The 24,719-nt window shown below is 44.6% G+C and overlaps 1 protein-coding gene and 2 pseudogenes across 1 annotated transcript in view; 2 read left to right on the top strand and 1 right to left on the bottom strand.

The window, feature by feature from the left end:
• Positions 1–24,719, top strand: part of SLC14A2 (solute carrier family 14 member 2) — a 152,736-nt gene that overhangs the window by 121,411 nt on the left and 6,606 nt on the right. The window contains exons 10-16 of the mRNA XM_039842546.1: positions 350–524; positions 18,814–18,936; positions 21,102–21,184; positions 21,830–21,989; positions 22,700–22,889; positions 23,212–23,340; positions 24,218–24,410. Coding sequence (XP_039698480.1) covers positions 350–524; positions 18,814–18,936; positions 21,102–21,184; positions 21,830–21,989; positions 22,700–22,889; positions 23,212–23,340; positions 24,218–24,410 — 1,053 coding nt within the window. The remainder of the gene's footprint in view (positions 1–349; positions 525–18,813; positions 18,937–21,101; positions 21,185–21,829; positions 21,990–22,699; positions 22,890–23,211; positions 23,341–24,217; positions 24,411–24,719) is intronic.
• Positions 10,474–10,592, top strand: LOC120589842 (uncharacterized; annotated as a pseudogene).
• Positions 17,823–18,666, bottom strand: LOC120583347 (60S ribosomal protein L7a-like; annotated as a pseudogene).

Below are 24,719 nucleotides of genomic sequence, written 5' to 3'. Positions count from 1 at the left end.
AGAGAGAGAGGCAGAGAGAGACAGAGACAGACAGAGACAGAGAGAGAAAGAGAGAGAGAGAGATGCAACCAGCAGTGGAGAACATCGATGGACATATAGAGTACTTGCGTTTGGATGGATGTGGGAGTTCATCCATTGCTAGGCCAATTTTCAGAACCATCATTAAAAGACTCTAATTGTGTCCAAAGATGACAGCACTTCAAATCTCTAGACCAACTGCTCTGACATTGAGTCTAGACATCAATGCCATCACTAGAGAAGGATTCCCATCCTCAACCCTGCCACATCCTTCTCCCCAGGATCCCCAAAGCCTAGGAACACTTTCAGCCCCCAACGCTTTTGCTTCCAGGTTGGTGTGCCACCAGGCACCTGGGCCTTCTGCCTCTCCACCCTCATCTTCCTGCTCCTGACAACCAACAGCCCCGCCATCTACAAGCTCCCACTCAGCAAAGTCACCTACCCAGAGGCCAACCGCATCTATTACCTGACAGTAAAAAGCGGTGAAGAAGAGAAGTCTCCCAGCGGTGACTAGCCAAGGTCCAGGCAGAAATGCTCTCTGCCTGGACTTTGTGTCTGTTTCCTGTGGTCTCAGTTCTGGGTCAATCGGCTGCAGCACTCACCTTCTTTGCCTCTCCTTGCATCTGCCTGGAATCAAACACATCCGTAACTCTCCTGATGCTGGTTTTCTCTCTTTGCCCAAATTGCCAGAACTATTCACCATGTGGCATTAGAGGAAGTTGGTAATGAGCTTGCTGGAGCTAGAAGTAAGGCCTGTGTTTGAAATGTCATTGACTTAAAACAAAAACATGATTCGTATTTAGTCTTTTAGGAAGGTGATTAAGATAATCTTTTTGGCATGTTTAACTAAATAATAGATGCTGTAAAACTCAACTTGCTGAGTGGTTCCTAGGCAGACATGGAATGGGTGAAAATTCAGGGCACACGTGCAAAGAATTGAAGGCACCATAGTGCACAGAGCTAATGGCTGTTGAGTACATATAACTTTATATAAAAGAGAATTTCACACTGGTAAATTTTAAAGTCAAAACAAGGACAACTAGGGGATTGAAGGTATCTAAACAGGGAGTCTCAAGCATTCAGTTGTCAGAGTAAAGGGCAAGATGATACTCCATAGCAAGAAAGAATTCATCAATTAGAACCGTGTATGTCTTCTATTATGAGGGATAAGCATCTCTCAGTGTAGCCCAAACCAGCAACTTCAAGCAGAAATTTCATTTGAGGAAAGTACGTGAGCTTGGTGTGTAAAAAGCTTGGGAAATTTAGTTCATTTTTCTATTTGTTTGTGGGTGTCGGAGGCTCCACGAGGTCTATGATACCTAAATGGTTAGCCTTGACTATAGAAGGACAAACAATTATCCATGAATTTTATAATTTGGCTTCCCAGCTAAGATAGTCATTAGCTTGCATTCAGTCTTTAGTTATATACAGATTAGGAGTTAACAAACTTTTTCTGGAAAGGGTCAAATAGTAAATATTTTCAGCTCCGGATGCCGTACAGACTTTTTTACAAATACTCAACTCTGTCACTGTAGCCAAAAACAGTTTTAGACAGTATGTAAATGAAAGAATTTGGTTGTGTTCCAATAAGACTTTATTAAACGGGCAGCAAGCTAGATTTGGCCCACAAGCAGCAGATTGCCAGCACCTGATATAGATGATCAACATTATAATCAGGAGCTGATGGACATTGGGCAGGCCCTGAGGGCCACCACCAGGTTCTTTACAACACACAGAGCCACAAAGGCATTAAAAGGCTGCGTGATAGTACAAAGATTCTTAGGAAGTGGAAGGAACTCAAAATGAGATTAATATGACCAGAATCAGGAAGGTCCGACCTGAAGCTCTAAGAATTGACAGACCCAGCGATGTGTACTAGGCGATGCATTTGTAAACTGTCCCTCCTTCCAAATAAACGTCTGGGAACTGCTCCTGAGGCTCAGCGTCCTCAGCCCTCTCACTGTTTTTCCCTCCGCCAGCGGGCGCACCACCATGGGAGGAAGAAAAAACCATGACACTTTAGTGCAGGAGTTTCCAGCAGGAAGATCAGAGGGGATCATAGAGTCTCAGGATTGGAAGGGAGTGTAAAGGCCAGCTGGTCCCCCATCCTACGATGCATGAATGCCCCTATGAGGAGGACAGGGGCTTCGCTTCTTATATTAAACTACCCAAATTGGAGGGGAAACCCCCAAGGTATTCTGACAAGAGATGATAAAACCAGAGATGACCCCGCAAATTGCCCTAGGAAATCCCCTCGCCTTTCATTAAGCCCCTGAGAGGCTCCGCCCGAGAATTGGTTCTGATGGAACTGTCTTTTATTGGACTTGCAGGGGAGGAAAACTAGTTAGATATGAACATTTCTTTCAGCTCGCATGGATAACATTATTTCCTCCCCTCCCTCTCTTCCCATTCTGCTTCATAGTTTGTCATTTACAAGGTACCACCTTGGTCACAGGGATCTGGGTTTCGGGGTTTCTTTTCCCTGAAGTTCCCACTTTACCCCCCACCCCCTGCCCCAGGAATTAAAAGTTAACTGTATTGTATCCATTTGAAGACAAAGGGATACAAGCTAAGGCAGTCAGAAAAAGGAAAAAAAAAAATATGCTCTGCAATTCTGGAAAAACCACAAGGTCCCAGAAATTCTATAATATACTGTGATCAAAATGGCCAGATATTTATGCAGAAATAGAAAAACAAATTATCTACTAATTTGATATAAGAAGGAAATAGCTGGATAAAGTATTGTTAATCGCTCAATTCGTTTGCCAAAAGAAATCATACAGGAGTGATAAAATGTTTTAAAAACATCTTTTTGGAGCTAAGATGCAGAAAATTGATGTTATTTCCCAAATGTGGTTAAACAAGCTCCTCCTGGAGGCAGAACAAATCTCATTAAGCCAGACTCATGGGCAGATGCTATGTCTCTCTCATGGGCGTGGATAAGGGTGGGGCAGAAGTAAAAATCCCCACTCTCCCCTGCAAGTCCAATAAAAGACAGTTCCATCAGACCCAGTGCAGGTCACACCATCCACAGGCTATGGACAGATGTCCAGATGTCCTCTGAAGTAGCCCAATTAGTCTTATGGGACTGAGGCGCTCCCTGAGCTGATTTTGTTCTGCACTTCCCCATCTCACAGACTCTCTAACTTACAGATCCTCACTATTGGCATGAGGTTGCACAGGAGCAGGCCACCAGGAGGGAAGGGGAGGGATTTGGGGTCCATGTCCCAGCTGTTTTGCACTATCACCCCAAACTACCAGCAGTAGCTCTTGGTTATATAAATGATAGTTGAGCACAAATATTTATTGCCGAAAATTAATAAGCAGTCATTAAAGAGAGTAGGGATGTAAGTATGGGGTCGGGGAAAAGGGAGCTTTAGAGGAGACATTGTCGTAACTTTTTCTATCGCACACACCTCTCTCCATTGTCCCCAGACCTCACCTTTGGTCTCACCATTTCCTCTCCCATTTTCATCTTTGCTCCTACACTGAAGAGTCCTGTGTTGTCCTGCTGCACCTTGAATCACCTTTCCAATCTCTTCTGTGTTAATTGACAGAGGCAAGTTTTCTACTTCTTGATCAAAATTGAGAGTTCGTTTGCTAGAAAATAATCCATTTTTTTTAGTTTTAAAATTTCGTTGCCATAGAATTATGAGTTACATTCTCACAATAATTTCAGTCTCTCCTGTACCTGTGGCTTCGTCTCCTTTGTAATTTCTAATGTTAGATAATTTTGCTGTCTCTTCCTCGATCAAGTTTGTGAGAATTTCATCCATTTTATTGACTTTGTCAAAGCGGAAGTTTGAAATTTGACTTTTCTGTTTGTTTTCAGTTTGTTTTCTATTTTATTGATTTATTATTTCTGTTTTCTCATGATTTATTTAAATGTTTTTCTTTTCTTAATGTTTTTAAATTGATGTAAAGGATTTTTTATTTTAGATCTTGCTCTTTTAACAACAAAAGCATTTAATGCTATTACTTTTCTCCTGAGTACAGCTTTAGCTATGTGCTGTAGGTTTTAGAATAAAGTATTCTACTTTCATCAGTTTTTAACTAGTTTGTAATTGTGGTCTTGATATCTCTTTGACCTAGGATTTTTTGAGAATGTGTTTCTTAATTTCCAGCAGTTAGGATCTTTTGATATTTTTAAACTTATTGGATCATAAACAGAGAATATGGCCTGTAAAATCTCTATTTTAAAATTTTATGAATTTTTCTTTGTAACCAAGTACTTGATTGCATTTGGACACATAAAATGCAAATTTTTTTTATTTGAAAGAAATACATATTAAATTGATTGATTAATTGCATCATTCGTTTCTTCTATGTGCTTGTTTATTTTTTGTCTATGAGATCTTAAATCTGAAAAGGGTTTATTAAAATTCAACTATAATTGTATGGTTTTATTAAACTCTTTGCATTTCTGAAACATTCGTCTCATCTATTTAAAGCTACATTTTTGATGTCTATTGACTATCATCAATTCTTCATAAAATTGATTCTTCACAAACTACCCATTTGTATCCTTGTTAGTGCTTTTAACTTCGTTCCAACATAACTGATGTTCATGTTGCCACACCTCCTTTTTTTCCTGATATTTTCTTATCCTTTTGTGTTAACGTTTATCATTTTCTTTTAACTTTATCCTTTCCATTTAACTGTATTTCTTAAAATAGCAGAGGTAATGTTTTATATTTAACCTAATCTTAGTGTTTCCATAATGTAATAGGATGATACAGCCTCTTCGTACTTAGTGTAATAGTCAATACACTTGTTCTATTTCTTCCACTTTATTTTTTACTATTTTTCGTTACTGCTTTTGCTTTTTCATTTTGCACTTTTGACCATGTTACTATCTTTTTCCTCTTTTCCCTTTATTTTGAAGTTCTGCTGTTCTTTTCCATTCCACTTAGTGGTTACCAAAAGCATATTTTTATATAAAAACAAGATGCCAAATAATTTACTCTGGCGAGATGTCCCGTTTCTCCAATGCTCCTTCGTCACTCTGAGGAATAAAAACCTTTATATTACTTTTAGTATTCTCCTGCCCAGGGTCCCTGTTTTTACTTCTCCTGTATCTCCTACCCCTAGATTTTGCTAATATCATTTGTCAATTTAAAAATTTTCCCTGCAGTATCTCTCTCTCTTTTTTTTCATGAATCCTTACTTAGCTCCTATAGCACACATTCCCAGCAATCCCATCATTGTCTATTTGGAGTTTACTATTCATATTGGACATGTTACCTTTTATTGGTTTCCTCTATTCTTCACGTTTCCCTGTTTTGTTCTTTGTTCTGATTCATTAATTACCTGTTTAGGACTCTTTCTTGAGTATTTCTTCATTCTTCAAATAATATGTGAGCAAATACAGGTGACGTGCTCTTTGACGATTTGCTCGTCCACAATTTCTTTTTCTCGGTGGACGAATGACATTTGGGCTAGGGGAGGGGTCCCCAGGCTGCAGCCTGTCCCCTCAGTGTCTGTAGGTACGGTGCCTTCATTTTCTGGCTTTCGGATGTTACAAGTGGGAAATCTGATGTTAATCTCACTTTTCACCTTTGTTAACAACCTGTTCTTTTTTTCCTAGAAGCTTGTACAATTTTCTCCTTATCTTTGGAGTTCAGGGATTTTATAAGTGTATGTCTTTCCTCATCAGTACTGCCACTCAGTCTACAAACTCAAGTCTTTCTTCAGCTCAGCAACTTCTAACATTTGTTTATTTCTTTTTCTCTCTCTCTTCCTTTTTCTATCTCTGGAATGTCTGTTAGTCATATGTCAGTTCTCCTTAATCTCTGCTTTATCTTTTTACCATTCATATTTTTTCTCTGCTTTGAGATATTTCTTCCATTTGATCTTCCAGACCACTGATTCAGATCGCAACAGTATCCTTTCTTTCCTTCAATTCAACAAATAAGTTGGATTTTTTAGTTCAAAATCATGTTTTTCATTTCAGAATATCTTTGGGATGGGGGCCAAAATTGAATCCCCGTGTATGTTTATATTGTTCTTTTATTATTGCCTACCTCCTCTTACTCCAGAAATCAGATACAGCTTCTGGTAACTCATGGCCCCAAACTTCTGCCTATGCCCCTTATTCCATGACTGATGGGCCCCTGTATTGGTTGCTCAGGGACACTTGCCAACTTTTATGAACTGAGACTTTAAAAACTCTGCCTTCTGGCCTGACCTCAGTCACTCATTCACCCAGAAGACATTGTATGAGGAACATATATTAATATGTTACTCAGGCCCCTGTTTGACAACAAACCGAGAAAGAATCAGACCAGTTCCTGCCTTCAAGGAATTCATTTTATGAGAATTTGCCTGGCCAGCTGAGTAGTCTCACCTGAGGTGAAGATGAAGCTCATACCACAGAGTGCCTGAGGCACATAAGTTCACAGCATCCATTTCATTATTTTGTGTGAATTATCTAGTTGGGTTGGTCTTCTGTTCAGGAAAAATAGCAAACATGATTTTAAGTGTCCCAGGAAATTTCTGTGCCTCTTCTCTTCTATCTTGCCATTACCTACTGCCCAAACGTTCCCGGCCATCCCTTTGGTTTAAGGTTTTGAACCTGTTAAAATATAAACATTCCTGGGAGGTAATACAGTAAGCATGATTAGTCATTTGCATCTTAGGTTGAAGGAATCATTTCTGAGAATAGGTTGAATAAAAAAGAAGGAAAGAATACAAAGAAAAAAGTGGGTAGCACATTTTAAGAGAGTCTTTGGCAAGGGAGAGCATGCTGAGATGAGGCCAAGCAGAGTGAATGAGGTCTGGAGCCCCCTTGTCTCATCAGGAATGATAATGAAGGTGCTGTATTTGGCTTCAAGGAAAGAAGAAATGGCTGGGGCAATGACTCTGCAGTATGAGGTAACACAAATGGAAGAAGTCAATTTACTCATTACTTCAGAGCATAGAACAAAGACCACTACAAGGGAATGATAAGCAGACAGACTTCGAATCAGTGAAGAGGGGTACTTTTTAACAATGAAAGATGCCTAATAAATGGCTGTCCTGTGAAACCCTGAGTTTCCTGCTTTGGTAGTGCAGAAACAGGAACTGGAGGCCTGTTGGGGATGCTTGCTGTGGGTGGGGGTAGACCAGATGACCACTGTAAACTTTCTCTTCCAACTTCAATGATTTCTATGATTCTATGTCCTGAGTTCCTACAGAGGAATGAAGAGGAGGCATCACTGAGGTGGGAAAAAGTTACGAACATAAAAATCAAATGTACCAAAAATATACCATTGCTGCCTTTATAGCCTTTCTTGGAGCTTAACCAGTTAGCCGTTTGGTCAGTCTGTCAACATACTCAACATGGTTGCTTATGTGGATGCAAGCTGAGGGACCACCATTGCTCAAATGTGCCTTGTCCTTGGTCTTCTACCCCTTATCACTCCCCCCACAAGGGATTCTTATTCTGGTCAACCCTCTAAGATCTGCCCATTGAAAAACTTGATCTTCCTGGCCTGTATCTGTGGTTACAGCAAACCCAAGTGCTTCAATTTGTTTGTGCTTCCTGTATGAGTCTTTGTTTTCTTGGGTCATGAAGGTTGCAAGGGCCTGGGGACAGCTATAATCTAAAATCACGTAGGAGTTGGTAGTTTCAGTGTGGCTATAATTTCTACTCAATAAACCTCGGTCTCACTTGGCAACTTTAAAGACCTTCACTTTTTATGTGAAATTTTTGACTTGCCCAGCTTTTTTTCCCTCTTGCTATTCATAGAAGATAGACAGATCCATAGGGAATCCTTCTGTCTCTAATGGAACTAAACTTCTAAGGTCCCAAGGAGGGAGGTGAGAAGATTGCCAGAAAAGTCTTCTTAAACTCTGTGACTTGATGACTAGGAGCCCCCAGGCCCCTCCTACAACTGCATAGGCTGCTGGAACAGAATCGAGTAAAGGAAGTAGTTCTTTGGAGAATTTTTAGCTCAACTTGCATTTATTGCTCATGAACTCTGACCTTATCCTCTGGAGGAATCTGACTTTTCCAAGTTTCATGTCTGGCAGTCAATGCAACCTCTCCCTGCTATAAGTTTGAAATGTAGAGGTGAAGGGAGCCATGAGCATTATGAAGAAAACTTAATTCTGAAGTGAATTCTGATTGACTGAGCCTTCATGATAATAACCTGTAGGTATAGACAGACCTCTTGGGAGCTGTTGGTATCTGAGCTGCAGTCTTTAATAGGATCTGTCTGAGATAAGATTACATCTTGCCCTTCTGCTTTCCAGGAGGACACTTGATTGCCCCACCCTACATCTAGTGTGTGTGACTGATACTCAGTACACTTCTAACTAAGCACCATGGTTCCATTTGGCTCATGGAACAGCATATAAACTTCCTGGATGGCTCTTCAGGTGTAATCGTTTTCTGTCTTTTCAAATCGGTTACATGTCATGCATGGGTAGCATCCCTGTTACTTCTGGCATAGATGCTTAGGGGGCTGGAGTGAAGGAACCACAAGAAGTTCAGGAGCCCTCAGGAAAGGCCAGAGCAAGAGGGCAAGAAATGAGCATCCAGGGCTGAGCCAAGAGATGAGCCAGTTGGGGGACCAGGAGAAGTGTCATCAGCAGACAATCATGGGCCCTGAACTTGCAACACCAAGGGAGGCTCCCCCGTGCCGGGAACTGAGGGAGGCTCCCCCGTGCCGGGAACTGTCTGCAGTCAGTTGCCAAACTGTCCCTGGAGTTTGGAACCTGCCAAATTCCTCTCCCCCTCACTCCCCACCCCTTGCTTTTATTTGCTTTCCTTCTTCTGATGGCCCTCCGTGATAAAGACCCCTCTTTGGCAGTTCCAAAACACCTGGCACAGTGGTGAGGGGGGCTTTGACGTCAGTGGGGAATTTGTCTGCTCAGGTGTAGCTAATTTCCTCAGTGTGAGGTTCTGTTTCTGAACCTAAGTAGGCCACCTCACACCCTGTCACAGAGTGCAGGGGGAGGGTGAAGGGGAGAAGGGTACACAAGCTCCAGGGGGTAGGGAGGGTGATGCTTGACGCATTATATCATAAAACCAAACAAAACATGTTTGGATTGGTCCCCCTCCCCAAACTCCGGCACACCAGACCCCAGGGCCTCATGGGACTTGGGAGGGCTGGCTTCCCTAATATATAGAGCTCAGAGTTCTTTCTGGAGCTGTGGGTTAGGTCATGCCCTTCTTGCTCTGAGAGAGTCCCATGGTGAGTCCCCAGGACACCAGTCAGTAGAAGTCAGAAAGAAGAAAGGTCTGAAAATTTCCACAGAACCAGAAAGACAGTATCTAGTATTGGGCCATACAGAAATTTCCTTTGAGATGCTAATAGCAACACTGTTCCCCAGCTTGTGCCCTGCCTGTGTGGGGAATTAAGTGAGTTTATTGAGGTTGGAAGGCAAATTGGCCCCCTGTGGAGACAACACTTAGATGATTGCTTTAAAGGCAAATACTGAAGCCAGAATTCTAAAGAGAAGAGTAACTGGATGGTAATGCCTGGAGGACAGGGAAGCTACTGCTAGACAGTCCCCAGTTCTGCCCCTTTAAAGGAAACCTGCCTGATCAAACCAGGTCAGGGATCCATGGTAGCTGGAGCCCGCATTCCCTGGGGAGTTTAGGAAGCAATCTTTTGTCAGGAAGGCCAGAGAAAGTTGGCAAGCTGCAGAAAGAGCATTTGTCTGTCCTCTCCCTCCTCCTCCATGGTATCCTTCCTCAACTGGAAGACATGCACCAGGCATAGAGTTAGGAAATACAAAGGGAATTTACAGAAAATTAGCAAGAGGATGGGCTGGAGGGCTCCAGAAAGCAAAGGATTTTGGGTTTAGGGAGAAGTCCAACGCCTGCAGCTGAGGACCGGAGACGCCGTCCAATCAGAAGCTTCTTCCTAAATTCTGGTGTTCTAGATTCCTCCAGCCCAGTGCAAGACATCAAAAGGAGCCCAGGTAAGAGGTCTTGGGGGGAGAGAAAGGGACCAGGTAGACCCCCTAGTCAACAGGACGATCTGACTTTTCAAAGAAAGAGAAAAAAGAAAGGATGATTTTTTTCTGTTCCTTTCTTCTGTTGAGCTGCAGTGTCTGGGGAAGGCCCAGTCCTGGGACAGGGAACCTTACGAAGCACTCCAAAGAGAGTTTAGATTCAGGAAGCTTCAAACTTGAAGAGCTCTTTTTTTATAGTTCAAACAACACACTTTATAAATGAGGAAGCCATGGCTTGTCCAGAGACCTGCCCAGGTGATAAAAGAGCCTGAACAAATGTCCAGGTGTTCTAACTCACAACCCTGAGCTCTTCTTGCCTATTTGGCGATGGAAACAGGCTAATCCATCAGCCCTCAAATCCCCTTACCACCATACCTGCCCACTAGATGAGCTTTCATATTATTTGTCATCCTTTCCACAATTCTGTAATCCATAGCTCTGCCATTAGCACAGCACCATGTGGAGTTGAACTGTGGGATGCTAATAAGGTGGGTTTGAAAACCTTCTCTCGTCTACGGCCATGCTATCCTAAACAAGCCCGATCCCGTCTGATCTCGGAAGCTAAGCACAGTAGGGCCTGCTTAGTACTTGGATGGGAGACCACCTAGGAAGACCAGGTGCTGTAGGCATAAAATAATAATAATAATAATAATAATAATAATAATAAGAGATTGTAAGCTGACAAGGTCCTTGCAATCTGTGAGGTCAACAAGGATTGCCTCACCTAAAAAATAAAAAAAATAAAAAATTTAAAAAAAGAAAAGAAAACCTTCTCCCAGGAGTCATTACCTCCTTCTGCTTCCAGATTGATGGCACCTGGTCCAGGTTTCTTAGCCCCTCTCCTCGGGTCTGGACCCCTTCTGTAGACATGCCTATAGGACTAGACCATCTCAGTATCCACGGACATCTTAACTCCCCAGCGAAACAACCTAACTCCTTGGTGCCGCTCTCTTACACAGACATCTTAGATTACTGTAGACATATTCTGTGTGTCTACAGACAGTGGGTGTTTCAGTGGATGTTTCTGGAAGACTGATAACAGTGCCATAAGGATCAATATTCTAGGATATTGAAGTTATCTGATCAAAGAATGGACAGGCTTATAAAGTATGTGACCTCTTCCAAAACTGTCAACAAAGTGTATGAGCTTTCATAAACTTGCTGAGGGAAGATTGTCCTGTAAGGCTTGGAAGTGCCCATGGCCAGGCTTCTGCCTGCTATCAACACCCTGGCATTGATATCCCCCTCCCCTCAACTCATACAGCATCCACACCTTCCTTTAAGGTTAGAGGGAAAAAATAAGTTTACTCCCAAGTGCCAGCTCTGACTAATTGGTATTGATTGTCCGGAGGATTGTGTTAAGAAGGATTCTGAGGCTAAGTTGAAACTTATTGGGAAAGTGCTATAATCAATTAGCTTTGTTTGCCATAGATCATGGGGAGAAGGGGTGGTGAGGAAGAGGATATGGGGAAAGGGAGAATGAAAATATTGCCACGAGAGAAGAAGCTGGTGTGCAATGTTCCAAAACTTTCTTTGGCCTTTCATTGGGTGTCACAAATGTAATGACATACGGGTTGGCTTTTGTTTTGATTTGGTAACTTTTGCTATTCCTTTTGGGATATGAATAATTCATAATTTTTTAAATAAGAATGTCACAAGTTCATTGTGACATTTAGAAAGGCTCCAACTGTAAAATGCCTGCATTGCAGGAGTAAAGAATCAAAACCAGAAAGTCAAAACCTGGCTCCATAACCGAATAGATGTGTGGCCTCGGGCAAGCGGCTCCTCATTAGGCCTCAGTTTCCTTCCGTCAATGTCTAGACTCAAAGGTCACTTGTCAAAGATTGATAATTCCAAGTAGTTTCATTGGATTGGAAAAGATTTACTAACTTGTCTTGTGCATGGTAACTACCAATATAAAACTTCACTGTGGCCCTAATTTCAAAAGAGGCGGTCTAGAGTCTCCTGCAAATGCAATGGAGATTCAAAGAATGGAGTAATTTGTGTGGCCAAATAAGCCACGGGTGGCTTTATGGAGGAAGCTGAACAGAAACCGGGCTTTCAAAGGTAGACAGGAGTTAGGCAAGAAGTGGGAGGAACACAGAGGGCCCATGATAAGGCCGAAGTGCCAAGTGGGACGTGTGTTGGGAAGGGACAGGAAGAGCTGGATGATGACGATAGCCATGCTATGGAACATCTGGAAAGCCAGGCAGAAGAATTTGAGCATTATGCCCTTGGAAATAGGACCCATGTAGATTAATGAGTAAGAGATTGACATAATGATATGGTCTTGTGGTTGAAGGATGGAGTGGATTGAAAAGGGGGAGATCAAAATCAGGGAGATTAACAGTGTAGATATGCAATTCTGAGGGTGTGGGCTGGGGTGGGAACAGAGGGAAGAGAGTGCAAAGTCATCCTGGAGGAAGATCAGACGGGTGGCACCCCAGTTACAGATAGCCTGCTCTGACCGTTGCACTCTTCCACCTCGTTTTGAAGTTATCATAAGGTATCTTGAGGTTAAATGAAGTACCAACTCATTTATGCTTACTAATGTCTTTTCCATAGTGAGCCAAAGACACCAAACACAAAGCAAAACAAAACCAAATCTGAATGAGTCCATTGGCCAAAAAGTAGGCTGTGTGGGGAGAAAGAGAAACGGTTTGACGCATTTACTATGAGGATGAGGTCTCACTTATCTCAGGATTACAGTGACTCATACCCCACCTTCTTTAAAAAATGACTAATTTAAGAATTGGGACTTCCAAATAATGTATTGCCAAATGTTCCAGTGGACCTGGCCTCCATCTTTACTCTGTGCATCTCTCTCGCAACTCAACTCCCACACTAATATATTGGAGTCTTTCTTGAATCCCCAAGGGCAAGAAGAATGGATTCTAGAGTACCTCATTAGGCCATTACATTCAAAAGCTGAGCTGAATTGATAGACCAAAAATAAATTCCTGAAGGAAAGAAGGATTTAAAGAAATAAGTCTGAGACTAGAAGGGAAGAAACAGAATAGACCAGTGTACTGTCTACACTTGGCTCAGCCAATAGCTGTCTGGAATCCAGTAAGCCACTTCATTTCTCTAGCCCTCAGTTTCTCCATCTGTAAAATAAGAGGTCTGGTCTGGATAATCTCAGAAGCCTTTCCAATTCTAACATTCAATACCTCTGATACTTTATAGAATGATCATTGAAAAATGTCAACTAAACACAACTTCACAGAAAAGATACCATCCCATTTACTACACACAACACACACACATGCACACACACACACACACACACACCACACACAGAGTAGCCCTGGAAATGACAAGTCAGTGCAAAGCTCAACTTCTGCATAGGGAAACATAGGCACGAATTGTAGCCAAAGTGGATATAGAAAAAAAATCAAATCATATACAATGTGTCACTTCAAAAAAAGTCATGCTGGCATAGTAGCTAAGAAATTGCCTTGTGATGTGTGGGTGTCTCCACAAACAGTAGGTTGGAGGACTGTGAGTCCCAGGGAGCTAGGAGGGAAAGACAAATGACTCTTAATGGTAGGTTCCAGATGCTCCATATGTTGCACATTGCAAGTGATATATGGACAGCATCGAACCACCTTCTGGAGACAGTAAAACCTGTTCTAAGCTTGAAAAACTTGTAGAAAGTGTATAGGCATGGACCTGTTTGAGTAAAGATTGATTTTCAGAAAGATTGAGTAGATCATTTTTCCTCTTCTGAAAGATATATGTGGTTTGGGTTTGTTTTATTCCCCTCAAAGAAATTGCAGCAAGTTTCAAAATTGCATTTGACAGGTGGGCTCATATGCAAAATCTTTTTTACCCCTGATGTCTGTCTAAACAGTTGGCATTTCTGTACATTCGAAGTCAGTAGAGGCATGAGTACTCTAAGACACTACTCTCCAGAAAAAGTGCTTCCAAACAAACGATTTGGTCCATAACTGTTCTTTCCTTCTCTGAGTCAACGGGAGGAAAGCATCATTGGACTCTTGCCTATTAAAACATGGGTGGTGGCAATCCTCGAGAGCCAGGACCATGCCCCTGAACTGGTCCTGAACAGCCCCCGGTATGAAGCTACATGCACTTAAAAGTCATGTTAGTGTAGGAGAGGGTGGCAGTTTTTACATCAGGTGGGCTGCTAATGTTTATCCACGGGTTATCAAGGACAGAGCTTCCCAGACCAGGTGCCATAGTGCACGAGTAGCCGGACTGAGAGAGCAGTCCCCTTGGCCTTCTAAGCAGCCAGAGGGGCCTGGTGGGGCCAGAGTCCCTGGGCCCAGGCCCATGGCCATAAACAACAAACATCCGTTTACTGCACCATGTTACACAAGACTATTTTCTATGTGTGCCGTGATGTTGGGGGCAGGGGAGTTGGAAAGAATCCAAAAAAGTAAGTTATTGTAAACAAAATTTACTCGTGGTCTAGAACTCCCACCTCCAAGCAGTTTAGGGTTTTGTGGCCACATAGAACGGACCTGTGTAATATCCCAGTAACCAAAACAAACCACATGGAGCAAGATCTCTGTCTTCAATGGCTAATTTTCTTCTCTCTTGTCAACTGAGTTCTTCCAGCCACTCTTGCAGGATTTCTGGGTTTCTAGTTGGTTGGTCATAGACGGCCAATCATTTTATCATCATCTGTAAATTTGCCTTCTTTGATTCAAGTAACACTGGAAATAATCAGCTCTGACCTTGCAACCTGCAAAACTCTACACAACTCAGCTATTACCTTTGTTAACATATAAAAGATGCTCACCTTTATTTCAATATTTAGCAAGCATTTAACATTAACAATGAGAATAATCATTTTTAAAAATAGTTCATACCCTGAAATATCCAATGATTGCTCATTATACCATTCAGAAATTAAAATATGTAGCACAATTATCCCTCATTAATTTACTCAGCAAATACTTCTGAGTGCCTGCAGTACATCAGGCTCATGCTAGGTGCTGGGGGTGCCCAGGCAAACTGGTACAACCCTGGCTGTCGAGGACCCCACCATTGTGTGAAGGTGACAGACAAGAGCACACAACTGACACTTGGCAAGGGAAGCGTCTATGCGGGCATGCACGGAGGTAAGGAACCACCCTGCTTAGAGTACAGGGACATGGGCCATCCAAGGGAAGTGGCCTCCCTGAGAAGACACATAACATGTGATCTCTGCAGAATCATTTTCCAGAGCATTTTGCAAGCATTCTCGTCTTCATAACAACATGAGAAAGAAATGGCAGGTGTCCTTTCGAAATACCTGTCGTCATTCTATAGGTGGGGTTTGCAAAGTCAGCCCTGCAGGGTCTGTGTATTTCTTTCTGGGAGGCCTGGCTGCCATGGAGAATACCATCAATGAAATTACATGGCTTGTAAAACGCCATGCAGGAATGAGCGACCTCAGGTTCCCAGCCAGTGTTATTGTTGTTGTCTTTTGCCCCCACCACACCAATGGAACATCTTTTGTCTAGAACATTTGATAGATGTATTCATGATATTCTTGAAGTTGCTTTTATCCATTATGAAAGTTCCAACAATAGGTCCCAAAAGTAGCAGTAAATTGCCTTCATCTTAGCTTTATTAAGTTTTCTCACGACCTCAGGAAATTCATTACTTTATCTCCAATCTTCTTCTTGGCATCTGTTCCCACCTTTCATTCTCAGCCCTTGGCTAGCACCTCTTGAGGGACCTCTGCCTCATTTGGGTGGTCTGCAGCTCAGTGCTCCATTACCACCCACACGAGGTCCAGAACCAACACCATGTCAGGCCATACTTGGCGCCACCTCCCAACTGATCCCAAAGATGGACAAAATATGTTTTCAAAGGAAAGAGATGCTTTTGAATTTTGTCTTTTGTGACTGGGGCATCAACACTAGGAACTCATAGAGCTGGGGCGTGAATGGTGGGCCAGGCCTTCTGCAGCCATCTATAGAGCAGCGGACTGGGACTCAGGAGATCGGAGGGCAATTCCTGGCCACGCCATGATTAATGAGCTGCGTGACTTGGGCAAGTTGATTTCTCTGGATATAAGAGGTATGATCTTGAAGCTCCATGCAGTTCTGAGTCTGTGATGCTAAGATCAAAATATTGCTCTGCCCGGAGGTGGCCGGGTAGCCACCACTTGGCATATGAGGGATGAGGAGCAATGGGCTGGCGGAGGTGCCCTTCTAGCCCGGCAGACGTGTATTGGTGCTACGGGAAAATGCCCCATTTTGTCAGGTGATGCGATGATCCCCCCACCATCGGTCCTTGCCCCCTGCATGAACCCTGTCTGCAGAGGTGTCCCAGGATGGGATGATATTCCAAGTGTCTCTGGAACTCAGGGCCAAGAGGGCTTCTCCACCTTCGGGAGCCATGGCTCAGTGATGATCCACAGACAGGATTCCAAGCTCCTTCCCTACCCTGACCCCAGAGGGGAGCGACATGGTCACTGGTTTTGCCTTTCAATCTGGGAGTATGGACAACTCCCCATCCTTGCTCGTACATGTGCAAGTACATGCAGTTGTTGGCCGGGATATATTCTGAGCTTTGCTAAAGTCATCTCTACATGAGCAGTGTGCTCTAGACCAGCGCTTTCAAACTTTGCTGTGCGCACGAGTCAGGCGGGGACTCTTGTTAGAAAAAAAGATTCCAATTTGGTCAGGCTGGGATGGAGCCTGAGAATCTGGATTTCAAACAAGTCCCCTTTGAGGTCAACGACACTGGGCTACAAACCAGACTCTGGGCAGCAAGGATGCAGAGAAAAGGATTGAGGGCTGACAGTCACATAGCTTGCTGTTGGTTCGCTGTTTCAAAAGTCAGTCAGAGCCTTCATTTCCCATCTTTTGGAGATAACAATGCTTATCCTACCAGTTTCAAGATACTATTAAAAGGGACAAGTGAGTTAATTTAGAAAATGTGCATACGTAATAACGGTGTGAATGTTTTCTGCTATTCCAGGCAACCACTAGATCATCTAACTCTCGTGTGCCCTGGAACCCCTACCAGAAAGTGTTAAAACTGCGTACCTCGGGTCCAGCAAACACTCCAACCCATCGACCCGGGGTGGGCATGCGAGCATGCATTTTAACAAGCCACCAGGGTGATTCGATGCTGTCAGTTCTCAGATCACACTTTGAGAAACCCTGTCCTCAGTGATAAGAGTACTCTGCTCTCCCCAAGTGTGGAGATTTAAAATAGTAAGGTACAGCAGAGGGTCTCAGATTCCAGACTCTTACCACCCCGTGGTTTTGTGCTTGTCAAACTTTAATGTGCACAGAAATCACTCAGGGAATCTCGTTGAAATATGGATTCTGATTCCATCAGTCTGGGTAGAACCTGACGTCCTGCATCTCCAATGAGCTCAAGATGATGCTGATGCTGCTGGTCCAGGACCACACTTTGAGTAACAAGAACCTGGGTCAGTAGTTCTCAGCCCAAGTTGCACATTACAACCATCTTTTAAATACTATGAGCATTAAAAACAAACAAACAAACAAACACTTTATTTTTTTTAAATTGGTCTGGGTTAGAGTTCAGGTATTTTTAAAGCACCCAGGTGATTCCGCTGTGCAGCCAGCTTTGAGGGCCCCACCCCACCCACTGCCACATACTTCCAACCACAGATAGAGACAAAGGCTCTGGTTGCAGAACAGGAATGGGCAGTCAGCTTGGGTCCACCATTCAAGCCAGTCCAAGGTCCAGTTAAGTGAGTCTGAGTAGTTCCTTGCAGGAGAAATAAGGCAGATGGTTCATTCATCTCTTGACACTGATAGGTGTCTGCGAAACAGTTTCTGCGGGGAGGAAGTAGAACTTTTTTTTTTTTTTTTTGAAGGAGAATTTTTACTACTTTTATGTACAGAAAACTCAACAGTGCACTCTCAGCCCAGTTTGGTGGCCAGTTCTTTAGCCTTTGCCTTTCCCAGCTTGGCAATGCGAGCCACTGATTTTGGGCCCGGGACGCTGCCTCCCCAGTGACGGCGGATCTCGTCACATCTGTCATTGTAATTGGTTCGGACAGCTTCCGCCAGCTTAGCCAGTGCTGCCCGGTCTTCTGCGTTAGCCTGTGTGAAGGTGGCAGTGGTGCAGGTCTTCCTGACCTTCCCCTTGATAATGCAGTAGGGAACCCCCACCTTATGGCACAGGGCAGATGGGAAGACAACCAGCTCAATGCATCCACGTCACGTGCAGTCACTACCAGCTGAGCCTTCTTGTCACCAGAGTGGTGACAGTATCAACCCCTGCTGGAAGGACAGGTGGCCTCTTGGAGGGGACATTGCTTTTGTCGGCAGCTTTTTTCTCAGCCGGAGCCAACAACTTTTGTTTCTTCTCTTGCTTTGTCTCTGGCCTACACTTGGGGGCCAGCTTAAGCATTTGAGTAGCTGTTTGGCGGTCCAAGGCCTGGCTGAACTGGTTAATCGCAGGAGGCCCTTTCAGGTGCTTATGGAGAATAGCCCTTTGCTGCTGCAGCCGAATGTGACATTTGACAAAGTGAGTGAGACCCCTTTTGGGCTGCATGTCCTCTCCAATGCCAAAATCCTTGGGTCTTTTCTCAAGTAGAGGATTTATCATCTTCTTGGCCTCCTGCTTCTTCACAACAGCAAGGGCTGGGGCCACTTTCTCCCCCTTAGCCTTCTTTCCCTCCGGCGTCTTGGGCAGTAGGAGGAAAGAGGAAGTAGAAGTTTTAACAGGAGGAATGGGGAAGCTGGATGTTTTACACAACATACTGGTGCAGTTACTCCTGCAGCTTCAGACCATACTGCTTTTTCCTTTCCAGCTTCTGCATGTGAGTTTTCCCATACTCTCTGCTTGGCTCTCAAAGGCTGGGGACCAGAGTAGGACACTGACCTGTCTCATTTTGACCCTGGCTAGGCGGTGGTGGGGAGCAGCCAGCCACGACAAGCTCCAAGGCCGATGAGGGCTCAGAGGCTGTGCTTCCTAAGCCCAGGAGCGTGTTCCACATCGAGTGGTCAACCATTCGGAGAAGAAGCAAAGGTGTGAGCTACTTCCCCCTCACTCTTGGGTGCTTGATTTATTCATCTCTAAAATCAGAACAATGGCAATTACCTACTTCACAGGATGATGGGGAGAGCCATGAAGTTCAGGCTCATTCTTGTCATAGCTGACCTCTGACTACAGCCACAGGTCCCAGTGTCTAGACTCTCCCTGAGTGGGAGACTGGAGCTGGGACAGGCAGTAGGCTCTGTAGGTCTGGTCAGGAGGTCTCAAACTTGATGCACATTAAAATCACCCCAGGAGACTCTAATTCTTCTAGGGAGCAACCTGGGCAGGCTTAAGGACATTTAAAAGCTCTCCATGAGATTCTATTTGCTGCCAAGTCACAAACCACTAGTCTAGAAGGTTACAGATGAAAAGTCCTCACCCACAGCAGTAATGGAGATGTAAGACCAAGAGAATAGGTAGAGAGGCATGGAAAAGAAGTAGCTCCCAAAGGCCAAGACTGAGGTGTGGAGAGGCTTCCGAGGGCAGCCAAAGCTGAGCAGGTAGGGGAGCCAGAAACTTGGATTTAGAAGCTGAAGACATGTTGTAGCAAACAGGGAGGAGTCGGGGGGGGTCTCCCCACCAGCTGCACGGTTGGAACGGCCTCAGAGGGGCCATCTCATTTCCCCCTCACATCCCCAAAGAGGAGAGTTGACTGGCCCAGAGTCACCCAGCTGGCGAGGGGCACTGCAGGATAAAACTGATTCCCAGGTTAGTGTCCTTTTTACAGCATCACGTGCTTCCCAGAAGATGCATTAGTGATGTTCTTATTCCAATTTATCTGAGCCTCATTGTTTCATACCTAAAATAGCCAACCCAGAGAGACGGGCCTGGAGTGGATGGGAAAACATCACACGAGGTGGAGAAGGCTTCGAGATAACGAAAGGGCCCCTCTCGCCCAGGAGTTTGTATTTGCCTGGGGCCCTGGGCATGGTGTGAAAGAGAGCATGGCTTGCCTCAAAGGTTAACAGTGTCCCTCCAAACCTTCTCCTATGTGGTTTGGGGCTGGAGTGAGGGAGGGCCTAGCAGAGAGCCTCATGCAAAGGAGCCTGGGAGGTGGAGGTTGGTCGCAGTTGCTGAAGAGCTGGCAGGCAGAGGGGAGCTTCAGACAGAAGCAGCAGGCCCATCAGAAATATCTCACACACGGGCTTCCTCTTTGCTTCCTACTCTTCCTTTCAAAGCTTCCAAAAATAATTTGTTTCTCCTGTATAGTGTAACTTCCCATCCATACTGGTGCTTGCAGTCTCTAGTCCTTCCAAAGTAGGAACACATTTCCTTTGATGCCTATTTTCTTGGGCTTAGGTACCCTCAAGACTCATGAATGCAGACTGGAAATAGTCAACTTGGTCTGAAAACATCAGGCGTTCAGAGCCCAGCCTGCCATTCTCATACTTGACCACTAGAGAGAACCAGAGCACCAAGGCCGAAACTTCCAAGGGCCATAACTTCTTTTACGGAAGTATAAAACCCTTCTGAAATTGGTCATCTTTAAAAATAAATTATCTCGTAATAATGAAAAACATGTTTAGAGCCACTTTACAAGAGTTTTCTAAAATTACAAGAACATGCCAAAATCAATTTTAAATAATGACATGGATATCACTTGTCAATCCAACCAGCATTGCTGTTAAAATACCTAAAATTCCATACTAGCAAAAAAGAGACCTAAACAACTCAAAGTCATACAGTTGGGAAGGTCATAGTAAAAAGCAAACAAACCTTGCATGGCTTAGGCAGCTTAATAGTTTATGAGCAATAGCATCCAAATTCCTTTCTTTGCACACCTAAGAGTTCTCCATATGGTATGAGAAACTACCCTGGATTTGGGGATCATGGGCAACTCACTGCTTCCTCATCTAAAAGATTTAGGAGCTGAGCTAAATCAAAGCTTGTTCATTAAAAGTCAGTCAGTCTCTGGACTCCCTAAATTCCTGTTTACTTAAGGATGTGTATTTTTTCCCCCAAAAGGAGAGCCCAAATTGGTTCATAACCAGTAAAAGGAAAAAGGGCCCTTCCAGTTGCAAAATGCCATGATTCTGAGCTTCCTTAAGTGAAACAGGAAAAACAGATATTCCAATGCCAGCCTTGCAAGAAATTTGCTGCTCAGGGGCCGGGGGAGAGGTGTCCTAATTGATGATGTTCTTTCCTTCCATCTCCAGTGTTTCGGAAAGCTGAACACCAGGAGAGACAAACAAAAGACCCTTTTCCCTATCAATACCAGAAGCCCACGGTCGAGTTGCTGGTGAGTAATGAGTGGCCCCCAATTAGAAGCAGCACCCCACAATCACAGAGTTTGTGGCAAATGAGGGATCTGAGGTCCAGAAAAGGCATTCTCAATTTAGGCAAACTTTTCTTGAATTCATATTTCCAGGAACATAATATACCTGGGATAAAAACGTCTATTTTTTACAGTTTACTTTATAAAGTTTCATATCCCTTTGATTCGAATTCTCTATTTTTCATCTTCATCTAAATCTGGCACTTAAGCACGGAGGTAACAAGCTGGTGCCAGTTTTCAAAAACAGAATCTTCACATGTTCAATTTTATGGACAGTTACATTTTAAAGGCTAGACATACTGGGTGGGGGGGTGGTATTTCTTCTGGAAAGAGTGTAGCGTAGTGGAAGTAATGGTTTTTTTTTTAAAAAGAATCTAAAGATCTGTGATTAAATGTCAATTCTACTGTTTGACCTGACCTCTGCAAATGAGAACCTCTCCACAGAATGAGAATAAAGGCATTGTCTTGATGTATTTCAAGGCTGTTGCTCATATTAACTGAGGTAGAATGAAAATCTTAGCTTAGTCCCCGAGTGAGCACAAATGCCACTTCTCGGCCTGAGAAGCACAGAATGTGGGCGTTTCTTGCCTGTCTCCTGTCGCTGGACAGGATCTGGACACCATGGAGGAGAGCTGTGAGATAAAGGCGGAAACGGGCATCTCCAGGACTTCCTGGATTCGAAGCTCCATGGCCGCCAGCAGGAAAAAGATCAGCGAAGCCCTCTGTTACATCACAGGAGAGATGAAGGAGTGTGGAGAGGGCCTTAAAGGTAAAGGTTCTATGAGAGCAGCCCCTGACCCAACCCCTAAAAAGGTCACCTCCATTCGTCCCTCAGGAAACACTTTGCCACGGTTCTCCTTAGACTAGACTGAGTTCCGTTTCCATGGTCTTTCAAAGATGGAACAGACAAACAATCCCTTGGGATGTAAATACGGAACATAATCAATGCTCTCATTGCTGAGCATCAGTTATGCTTTCTCAACGGTGCCACCAGAATGCTGCAATCAGGCATCTTAGCACTGGCATGCTAGATCCAGCATTCTAGAAAAACTGCCTGCCCTGTGGACGGATGGCTCCCAGGAAAACTGTGTCTACTATTCCAGAAGGTTCTCTTTAGCAATTTCCCCATGGGTTTGACACTCTCTGTGCAGCAAGAGAGTTTTTTTTCTGGGTCCGTCTTCTTAAAAATTCATGCTACTCTCACAGGAGCACAGATAGTTCAGGGTACCCACTGCTTGAAAAGCAACCGAAAGACCACAACCAGCTGGCGATGAGTCTGAAGAGTTTTCTGGGCAATCAAATGCCCTCTGAGTTTCTTGGTCTACCCTCTTCTGTGGCAAGTGATAGTGGGACGCTTGTTCCCTGTGAAAACCGCCTTGGGTACGGGGCTTCCCTCACACCCTCCTCCCACCCTCTGGGACCTGGTCTAGAGCCGTCACACCTGAGCATGAACTGACTCCCTGCCTGGTCCCATTTCAGACAAATCCCCAGTGTTCCAGTTCCTCGACTGGGTCCTCCGGGGCATGTCCCAGGTGATGTTTGTGAATAACTCCCTCAGTGGCATCCTGATCGTCCTTGGCCTCTTCGTCCAGAACCCCTGGCGGGCCATCTCGGGCTGCTTGGGCACCATCATGTCCACTCTGACAGCCCTCGTCCTGAGTCAGGACAAGTAAGTTCCAGGGGACCAGGGGCCAAGCATGGGGCAGAGGTCACTCCCTGTGGGGACCATTCACCACCTTCCCATGCCCTCACTGCCTGACTTCCAGCTCAGAAACCCCTCAGAATAAGGACACTAATAACTAAAAACAACCATTCCCTGATTGTTCTGTAACAGCTACGCGTCATCTAGGGGGATGTGGAGAGGGGCCATCTGTTTGAAGGTGTGTATTGTCAGGCCCCAGTTGACAAAAATCTGACTCAGAAGGAAAACCAAGAAGGCAGTGCCCCTGTATTGGGAGCCCACACTTCACCAGCTCTGCTCTCCCCCGCAGGTCGGCCATCACGGCAGGGCTTCATGGCTACAACGGGGTGCTGGTTGGGCTGCTGATGGCCGTGCACTCTGACAAAGGCGACTATTACTGGTGGCTTTTGCTCCCGGTCATCATTATGTCCATGTTTTGGTAAGTCTGCTTCTGAAACTGTGGGTGCATATCAGGGGCTGCCAACCTTTTTATCCCAACTCCATGACAGTCTATCTAAACTCGCCTTTTAAGTGGCATTTACTTACCTTGCACATCAGGAAACTCCACTGGAAATGATTGCTGATGTCATACAGTGTCAACACCTTGTTAGGTGGCCCATCGACAGTATCTCATCACCTACGTCCTTTACTCTTACTGATTTTAAGACCTAAGGGTTTCCTAAAGGGAAGGAGCTGAGGTGCACAGAGGGTCCTGTTAGTTTCTAGAAACCTTCACGTGCCTTCCGCTGCTACCTCTCCCCACAGTTTTCTCTGTCCTTGGGACCCGTGAGCAAACTGGGACAACCTCCCAGTGTAGGCTGGAGGCCTAGGCACTGAGCAGAGACCTCAGAGTGCCAGGCCCCAGCTCCTCCTTCCCCCACAGAAATCATAGGGCACTCCGACCATGAGGCCCCATTCTCTCAGCTGCTCAACAAACATTTGTTTAATTAATTAATTAATTAATTAATTAATTAAAGTGATTCCCTTCCCTGTCACACCACCAACCTGGCCTCTCTCCTAATGCCTGGGCATGGAGCTATAAGACTTTTTAAGGAAGTTCTGTGACTCCTTGCCTTAGGACGTCCCCTAGAAAGCCCTCCTTCTGAAGTTGCATCTGGGCATCTGCCTTGTCTATTCATTGTACCGGGCACAAGGAGGAGGCCCAGGGAAAGAGCTGCTCAGGGCCAGTCAGGGTCAGAGAGAGTTCCCAGCAGGTGGCTTTCTCCAGGAAGGGGCAGAAAGCACCCTACTCCTGCTCAGTCTAGTGTCAGGGTTGGGGGCTTCTTGAACAGCATCTCTTGTGCTTCTGCCCTCAGCCCCATCCTCTCCAGTGCCCTGGGCACCATCTTCAGCAAGTGGGACCTGCCGGTCTTCACGCTGCCCTTCAACATCATGGTGACCTTGTACCTGGCAGCCACGGGCCACTACAGCCTCTTCTTCCCCACGACGCTGCTGAAGCCTGCATCCTCTGTGCCGAACATCACATGGTCGGAGGTCCAGGTGCCCTTGGTACGTATTGTGGAAGGTGGAAGGGCAGCATCTGTCCACACTCAATGTTAACGTGGCATTTATTTATTTTGCACATCAGAAACTTCCATGAGTAACAATTACTATTAATAAGTATACAGTGTAAGTCACCCTACACATAGTGTGTCATTAGCCACCATCCCTTTCTTCTCTCTTTTTAGAGCTATAAGGGCCATTTCTGGTCCCACTCAGTCATAGCACAGAGGAAGAAACTGAGGCCAAACGGAGACACTGCCTGAGATCACACAGCTAATTAGTGAAAAACAAAGTCAAGACTAGAACTGTGGCCTC

This window comes from Pteropus medius, unplaced genomic scaffold (assembly GCF_902729225.1).
Source record: "Pteropus medius unplaced genomic scaffold, Ma_sr-lr_union100, whole genome shotgun sequence".
Classification (NCBI taxonomy): domain Eukaryota; kingdom Metazoa; phylum Chordata; class Mammalia; order Chiroptera; family Pteropodidae; genus Pteropus; species Pteropus medius.
This window is presented reverse-complemented; position numbering and strand designations above follow the sequence as displayed.